The sequence below is a fragment of the Pituophis catenifer genome, unplaced genomic scaffold (assembly GCF_029215685.1).
Source record: "Pituophis catenifer annectens isolate HBS135680 unplaced genomic scaffold, rPitCat1.0.hap2 SCAF_1, whole genome shotgun sequence".
In the NCBI taxonomy this organism is placed as follows: Eukaryota; Metazoa; Chordata; class Lepidosauria; order Squamata; family Colubridae; genus Pituophis; species Pituophis catenifer.
In genome coordinates, this window is record NW_027256881.1 from 69,005,962 (window position 1) to 69,015,327 (window position 9,366).

The 9,366-nt window shown below is 36.4% G+C and overlaps 1 protein-coding gene across 1 annotated transcript in view; it reads left to right on the forward strand.

Annotated features, from left to right (window-relative positions):
* The window catches only part of NID1 (nidogen 1), a 49,546-nt gene extending 40,635 nt beyond the window's left edge, over positions 1-8,911 (forward strand). Inside the window, exons 16-20 of the mRNA XM_070950781.1 lie at positions 2,417-2,588; positions 5,426-5,583; positions 6,303-6,426; positions 6,738-6,850; positions 8,477-8,911. Coding sequence (XP_070806882.1) covers positions 2,417-2,588; positions 5,426-5,583; positions 6,303-6,426; positions 6,738-6,850; positions 8,477-8,598 — 689 coding nt within the window. The 3' untranslated portion in view covers positions 8,599-8,911. The remainder of the gene's footprint in view (positions 1-2,416; positions 2,589-5,425; positions 5,584-6,302; positions 6,427-6,737; positions 6,851-8,476) is intronic.
* The last annotated feature ends 455 nt before the right edge of the window (positions 8,912-9,366 follow it).

The window sequence follows — 9,366 nt, forward strand, 5'->3', positions numbered from 1 at the left end:
GCAATAGCACAGCTGTCTCTGTGAAAGAGTTTTCACAGGGAAGTCTGCATTAACCCCTTCCTAATGAGTAGAAGTGGCTTTGTATACATGAAATCCCATTAAAACCTATATTCCATGTCAGCTGAGTAGCCTATGACCTTTATAATCATCTGCTCAAGTTATCAGCTGCAGAAGCTACCACATGGGGAGAAATGCGGCATTGTGCCCTGAACCTTCAACTCCTTTCCATTCTTCGATTATGCCTGACTGATTGTGAGGTGGTCTGATAATCAAACAGCAATCCAATTTTGTAACAGTATTTGAAGAGTTACATACTGTAATAAGTATTTTAAAATGGTTACATCCATTTCACTACCTATGTGGGCAGAGTCAAATAACTTAGTGGCTTTTACTCGCTTGAATCAACTAGAAACTTTTCATCACAAAACATAGGTTTGAAAACCTGAAAAAAGAAAAGAAAAGAAAAAGTTCTGTACTCTTTTTATCTTATTTAAAATAAGAAATGGAGTAGGGAGCGGGAATGTCCTGGGGGTTTATACATAAAGGATAGTGTTAACATTTTTAACAGGCAGAATGCAGTATACTTTTTAAAAAACAAAAACCAAAGTTGTATAACATTAATTTAAAAACAGAATGTGCTTACAGTCTTGGCCTGAATTGTCGTCAGTCTCTCTTGAATAGAACAAAACCCTTTTTGAGCAGAAAAAAATCCAGCACAGTTGAATGAATGTTGAACTTTTAAAAAGATGTCTATACTCAATCTGTGTTTGTGATCAGTCCTTGGAACCAGTGTAGAGGTTATCATCTGCTATTTCCTGTTGCCTTGGGCCTGGTCGCTGTCCAAGAAAAACTAGTTGCATACATTTTTAGGAGTTCTTCTAAAGCTGAAATCTCTTTTCCAAAACAATTAGCTGTTTAGAGCTCTAAATTTTCCTCTAATGACTAAAAACCAATTGATTTTAAAAAGTTCTCAAAATGGGTACTTCTCTATTTGTTTTCAGTCAATAATTTAACATCATGGTATTGTATCTCTATCAGAAAAGTGTGTATCTTTTATTGACAATACTTAAGTATTTATAAGTTTGCCCCAATTTTGTTTCTTTTACTAAAAAACAATACAGACTTTGTCATATTTGTGAAATTATACAGTCACCCAGTGTAGATATTTCCTTGTAGATGTCTATATGGAATGAACCTACGGTATTTATTTAATTAGAATGTTAAAAGTCACAATATGATAAGTACTAATGTGTATAGTGACTTATACTGTACCACAATATATTATACCCCTATAATTTAGGGTTAGGGGAGACCTACATTTAAAGCCTCACTGAACCTTGGAGTTTACTAGGTAACTTTGGGCCAGTGATACTCTTTAGTTCAACCTATTCAACAGGGAAGTTTTGAGAGAGCAATTGTGTTATTCACTACCATGAGCTCCTGAGGAAATGCAGAACAAAATTGTATCAGTCAATTAACAAAAGAAACATTCTTCTCAACATTGTATTTATACTACTCTGTTTCCCCGAAAATAAGACATCCCTGACAATAAGCCCAATCGGGCTTTTGAGCACATGCACTAAAATAAGCCCCCCTGAAAATAAGCCCTCCCCAAAAATATTTAAATGCATCCGCAGCTGATCCCTGTCATTTCCTCTGGTTAGGGTTAGGGAGACAGAGCTGGAAATCAGGTAAGACGGCAAGAGGAGCCCCGTTTTGCTCCACACGACCCAAAATAATAAGACCTCCCCAAAAATAAGGCCAAGCGCTTATTTCGGGGCTCAAAAAAATATAAGACAGGGTCTTATTTTTGGGGAAACATGGTACTTATAGTAATTAACTTGAAGATTAGGGCAAGTGTTCCAACAATTATTGTAAATCCATAACTAAGAAATTTTATATTGAAATAACAGTTGAAATCCACCAGTGCTAGTTAACTTTTACCTTCTCTTCAACAGAATGGATATTTTTGTTTCATAATTTCTCCCATGTAGTTTCTCGATATCTTTAAGCATATTGTCTGCCTTTGCCTTACCACTAAAGAGTTATTACTGTGATTTTTAGCAAATCCTATTCACAACCAACATATACTTTCCTTGAATTTGCCTGGAGCAAGATGAGATATTCCACTCCAGAGGAAATTGGTTCAAAATCCTCAATACCCACACTGGATATACATAAAAATATGGCACTAGGTCTCAGCATTTTGCTTATTAGGGACCCCTGCATTTTTGGTGTTTGAGGTACTGTATTACCGTTGTAACATTAGATGCCTCAAGCCCTTTTTAGAAGTTTGAGATCAAATGTGGAAGGGATATCTCCTGAACAAAATAAACATCCTCAAAACTCAGGCATGGCTTTGAATGTTAGTCATGCCCTTTGATTGATGTTTTCTCTTTATATCTCTTTCTTCAAGATTTGGAAAGTCCTGAAGGAATAGCACTGGATCACCTTGGTCGTACCATCTTCTGGACTGATTCTCAGCTTGACAGAATAGAGGTAGCCAAAGTAGATGGCACCCATCGGCGTGTGTTGTTTGATACTGAGCTGGTGAATCCTCGAGCCATTGTTGCAGATCCTGTGAGGGGGTAGGGATGTATAAATATCCTGTTATTTTATTTCTCATCTATTTCCTATTCCTATAGCCCATGCTGTTTCAATACCTATATCAGGTTCTTTTCCCATGCTAAAACTATCAGTCCATAACATGTTATAGCCAAATAAATAAACTGTCAGGGTTCCAAGTAACACCCCCAACGAAATCAAATTCCAAGGTTTGAAGTTCCTCAAAACTAACTTTTATTAGCTTTTTTATTAACTTTTATTAGAGATGTCATATTGGCAAATTTGGGAAAACCCGAATCTGAAAGCTTCCACCCACAAGAAAGTTCAAGACCTTGCCCACATCTCCCACATGTCACACAGCTCCAATCAGTTCTCTTCCAAACAGAAGACATCCTCCAATTTCTTCTTTGCACAGCTGCCGGACACCATGGCCTTGAACTTCTCTTAGAGAAGTTTGTTATGGCTATCTCTACTCCACTCATGCAATCTCCCGTCCCAACTTCCCACGGTATGATTGTGGCAGGCCTGGATCTTCAAGGCACACAGGCAGTGGTGGGATTCAAGTAATTTAACAACCGGTTCTCTGCCCTAATGATTTCTTCCAAAAACCAGTTTGCCAAACTGCTCAGAAAATTAACAACCGGTTCTCCCGAACTGGTGCGAACTGACTGAATCCCACCACTGCACACAGGTAATATGGCTTCCAGGCATGACATAAACTGTATTGCAGCTTAATACGATGCATGAATCACACAACCTAGTAAGACAAGGGTAAGATCTGATAACAACCTGACTACAAATTATCCAATCCATTATAGTTTAGTCTAATATGTTGTGTGAACCCAGCCTCTGAATGTTGAATTTCTTTCAGTTTAGAGAGCAGCTTGGAGATTTCCTGTTATATTCATTTATTTGAATTATGTGCCACACATCTCGTCTAGAGATGACCCTGGGCAACTGGCAAAAATTAATATTGTATACAAGCTGAGGCTGCCAGTATGAGATCATGTTTTCTTTGCAAATGATCTTAATTTGGAATCCAGCAGTAACTCAAGACTAGAAAAGGTGGGAAGGGTATCTCACATCAGGTACAAGCTGATGAAACTGAACTAGTGTTGCATGGAACAATATAGAAATCAAATTGACTATATTAATGGTACAAGAAGTGGAAGAGCTCAGTTATAATAGCAAAGGCATGGCCAGGGGCTGATTGGGGAACAGATCACAAACTGCTCATGTGCAAGCGCCAAGTCAAGCTAAAGTGGAAGAACAAACCCAAGTAGTTTCCACAATCTTGACCCCACTTGCAGCATTTTCAAGAAGATCAGGAATTGCTTCAAAGTCCCAAACCTCATTGAGAGAGAACCAAATGAACTGTGTAATGAAATAGAATAAGTCGTTAAGGATGAATGTGAAAAACAACTGCCAAAGACTAAGAAAAACAAGAATCTAAAGGGAATGTTAGAACAGATGATGGAGTTTGCCAAGAGAAGAGAAGCCAATGTTGAGAAATAATGATTTAAAGAAGGAATTTAACAATAACAACAACAACAAAAACCCTCCGAGAGATATTTAAGAAACATTGGTTATAGAAAGGCATTCAGTTGTGTGGACTATGCCAAACAGTGGAATGTCCTTAGGAAAAGAGGAATCCCAGGTGGAACCTATATACAGGACAGGATGAAACATGAGAAAACAGACTGGCTCCAGATCAGCGAAGGGATGAGACTTGTCTTTATTCATTCAAACTATATGCTAAATATATATTAAGGGAGGCTGTGCATACACTAATATTAACTGTGCATGTGCCAGCCTCACACTAACTGAATTTTGGCTCATGTTAAACATACCTAATATCAATTTATAAATTGCACTAAATTGAATATCACACAACAGTACTTGAACTCACACTAATCACAACCTATCTTATACAGCACACCAGTAAAATATTCTGAATTCATGAATTCAAATGAAAGCCTAAATTGAAAACAGGGGCGACAGTCTTAGTCCCATAGCATGCTACAAACCTAACTGTAATTCTGGTGCAAAAAAAAAAAAAAGAGGATTAAGCTATAAAACTGGAAAAAAAATGTAGAATGGAAGCAGTATGCTAAATTAACAAATAAGAAGCAGTATAATATTTTTACTGCTTGGTATATAGTGCCTAGAATTTTATAGCTACTGCAAAAACTTTCCATGTGTTTTAGTAACAAGTGATTTTTTTAAAAGGTCTGACCTTTTTTCCTTGGGAAGAAAAGCTGTATTCACACGAAAAGCTCACTGACCATTCACTGAGCGATGGGTTTACCCCAAATTTTAGTTTCCCACAACATACTGGCTGAGATCATGCAACATACTAAAAAGGCTAAAATTTAAACATGATTTAATATCACACAACTGGCTAAATATAATATGCTATGTCCTATTTTTCTTTTCAAAAAACAAGTGATGGCTTAAGTTGTTCACTCAGTATGCTGACATAATAGCTGTTTCCTTAGGTGATGCTGAACTATAAATTACCCAACTTCATTCAGATTCAATGTATAAACTAACTACCTGACTTGAGTTTGCACAGTGCCTTAGATTAAAAAGTGATTGGAGGTTCACTATGTTATGTAAATAGCAGGTAAATCTTGAATTTTAAAATATCAGTGATCAAATTATTATCAAACTAAAATGAAGAGGGGAATACTGTGCAAAGGTACATCTTCCCCAAGTCAAGCTTGACTCCTGGTGCCTTAATGGAAATATCCATGTAATTTTATTAGAAATAATACTACATAATACCAATACCCTCCTTATGCACAATTATATTTATTTATTTATTTATTTGTGTATGTGTCTTTATCAATACACTCAGAAACCTTTACTGGACAGACTGGAACAGAGAAGCTCCTAAAATTGAAACCTCCTATATGGATGGCACCAATAGAAGAATTCTTGTTAAGGATGATTTGGGACTGCCAAATGGGCTGACATTTGATGCCTATTCTTCATTGCTGTGCTGGGTAGATGCAGGTAAAGCCTTACACTGTAGAATAAACGAAACTGATGAAATAAATAAGCAGCTGGATGCTAAAAATATTAAGGTGTAATCATGATGGTGCTACTTCTCAGTACTCAACAATTATGCCATTTGTCTTTTTCTTTTCTGTTTCAAAATAGCAGTGGTTTAGAGGTGACCCCTAACCTCTCATCATAGTCCAGTTTTAATTTCTCAGGTCTGAAGGCACAGCTGTGGAAGTCTGCTATCTGAAATTCTCAGGACTGTCAGTCATTACAAAAAGTATTATGTTAAATTACCCATGATGGGTAATGGGTAATGGTTAGCTCTAGAATAGCTCAAGCATACAAAAAGGGGCAAGGAAAGCAAATGTTAAGAATTGTTGTTTTATTTACATTGATCTTTGGGTGTCCAACACAAAACTGTTTGGCGGCAGCAAGGAAACTTTGTAATTAATATTTTCAAAATGAATGTCTGGAAAAGACGTGGACAGGTTTTGACATGGGTTAATATAGAAGAATGGAAAAGGAAGCCACAATAGTATATACACTGTATTTATCCAAAAGGGAAAAAAATCCTCAAATAATCATGTCCAAATTATATGTAGAGAAGTTATTTTCTTTAACCGAGAATATATATTAAATTAATACTAATTTAGTAAATACTAAATTTTCTTACTAAGAAAAGGGTCATCAGTTTTTTGCAAAGTCCAGCTTATTTTTTTCACACGCAGGGACCAAAAGAGTAGAATGTATGGATCTCAACCAGCATAGCCGTCGAAAGATCCTAGAAGGAATTCAATATCCTTTTAGCATTACAAGCTATGGGAAGAATTTATTTTACACTGACTGGAGAAGGTATGATTTACCTATTTTTTGTTTGTTTTATATTATTTACAAAAAAGCTTGTACTTTACTCATCGTCTCCACTCCCCTACCCCCAAGCCTCATATAAGTGGTAAAGCCTTCAAATATTGTTAGGGAAAATCTGTATATTAAAAACTGCTACATCCACTGCAGGCAGATAACTTAGATAAATTTCCTGAGGTCTATGTGTGGTTGCTTGCATGCACACCAACAAGTTTTGGTTTATTAAGGTCTAATTTTTTCTCTCTCCTTCTTTCTCCATTATCTCGTATTTTATTTATGTCACTATTTTATGTCCATAGAGATGCTGTGGTAGCAGTGGATCGCACAATCTCTAAAGAGAATGACAACTTCCAACCCTATAAGCGCACTCGTCTTTATGGAATAACAACAGCCTTGGCTCAATGTCCAGCAGGTAATGGTGCAAACTTATAATGAACTAGAGGCTGAAATAGGAAAGAAGATACACCATGGATTTTAGAAAATTCTCTGGAGAAATTCCACTACCAATAAAAATCAGTGTAATTCCTAATAGTACAAATTTAATTAACTTATTGCATTTCTTTCTTTTGATTGCTTTAGAAGAGTTAAAACAAACAGAAAATATTATCTTTTCCTGCTTGGTAATATATTTTAGTAGAGTATCCTTTTTCAATTCAGTCAGTTTTCATGACGGATCAGTGCCATCAAGAATTTAGCGCTATCAAGAATAAAAAGCGTTTGGCATGCTTTCTGCTGAAATTAGAAATAAAGAAAGATCTTAACATATTCCTTGCTTATCTTACTGTGTTTCCCCAAAACTAAGACTGGGTCTTATATTAATTTGTGCTGCAAAAGACACATTAATGTTTATTTTCTGGTTAGGCCTTATTTTTGGAGAAATGCTGTAGTAAAATCTGTCTGTCTGACTGACAATCTTAACTGGGGTTTATTTTGGGGGTAGGGTTCAGGATTACGAGCATCCTGAAAAATCATGCTAGAGCTTATTTTCCAGTTGGGTCTTATTTTTCGGGGAAACATGGCATTTCTTACCTTGTTTGTGCAATTGTTAAACAGGCAAAAGAGCTAAAATAGAAGGTGGATTGAATGAAGTAAATTATTATAGAAGCAAATACAAAGCTCTCGGTTAATATTTGGGAAATTTGAGTATTGGTTACAGCTTGTGTGACAAAAATGCCATTTCAGAGCTGACAAATAGAGTTTTGGCAAGTATTATTCAAGACCACTGAAAAGAATTCTAGGAAGGAACTACCCAAGTTAGTTATCCTTCCCTGTGATATGTGACTCACAAACCAAATACACAGGTTTTCCAATCCATTATTATTATAGTTTGTCACACAGTTTATGAGATATTTAGCCTGGATTCTCTGAAAGAACCAAGTTCCTTACTTTTGTATGCAAAAGGTGGACAGTAAAGGAAATGCATGATTCATCCTAAGGTACATTGTGGCTTACATATCCAAGCTGGTTTAATATTTGTTTTGCCAAAAACCGTTTAAAAGGGTGGAGGTTTGTTCTCCAAGATTGTGGGTTGGTTTCCAAATGTTTTTTTACCAGGCTAGGTAACAACTTCAGTAGAGTTTAGGCAGTGGTGGAATTCAATTTTTTATACTATTGGTTCTGTGGGTGTGGCAGGGGAAGGATACTGCAAAATCCCTATTCCCTCCCCACTTGTGGGGGAAGGATATTGCAAAATCTCCATTCCCACCCCTCTCTGGGGCCAGCCAGAGGTGATATTTACCGGTTATCACTTCAAAATTTCCGCTACTGGTTCTCCAGAACCTGTCAGAACCTGCTGAATAGCACCCCTGAGTTTAAGGGATGTCAGTGTCAGTGTTCCTCTGTTTATAAGGACCTAAACTCCACTGAAGTTGTTACCTATCCTGTTAATGAAATGTTTAGAAATAAACCCACAAGCTTGGAGAATGAACCTCCACCCTCATCCTCCACCTGAGCTACAGATATTTGCCACCATTGTAAAAAGGTTTTATTTAATAAATAAAGCACTTGGATTCATTAAGCTGGCATATATATTTTGCAGGACATAACTACTGTTCCGTGAATAATGGAGGCTGTACTCATCTATGTCTGGCTACCCCAGGAGGCCGTTCTTGCCGATGCCCAGATAACATCATTGGAGTGGATTGTATAGAAAGGAACTGAAAACTGTAGCTCCCACCCTGGGGAACTACACTGCCACTAAGTAAGCAGCAAGTTTCCTTAAGATAATGGAAAGATTCCTAAGATAATCACTGCTCTTTCTTGGAGCTGGAAGCACATTGCAATCGAATATTGGTACTTCTCTGCAGCCACTTGTTATACATTCCTTTTTTAAAAGAAACAGAAGAACACAAAATATAACAACTACCTGTAACTGTGCCAGTTAAATAAAACCGTCTAAACCAGTTATTGTATGAATTATGGTAACAGGCTGTTACAAAAGGCAAGAGAATCAAATATTAAATATCCATGTTTATTTAGTATGGAATCATATTTTGGCAATTCATGTATAACTAATACAACTGCATGCTGGGCAGTAAAACACCAAGAAGGAATTTAATGAAATGACTTGAAGCCCAAAATGTAGGAGTTTATTTGTAATTATAATCAGCTACCTAAGCCAAAGAGAATCTCATGTTTTTATGCCAAATATCTTAAGTACAATCACTTTTCCACAGAAATCTTGAAAATAAAAATAATATTAGATCTCTATTAAGAAGGATTAAAGCAGGGTGATATTAAAAATTGACAACATCTCTTAATGCTATCTTTTCCCCAACTTAATTTTCCAGAATGCAATAGGGGAAGTAAAAAGATATATATGAGTTATTTGTCTAATTTCAGTAGAAGAATAAACAGCCTTTAGCAAATGATTGCAGAATTCCTTTGCTCTTTGGTATGGCCTTGTGGATGTCTACATTGAACAGCAAA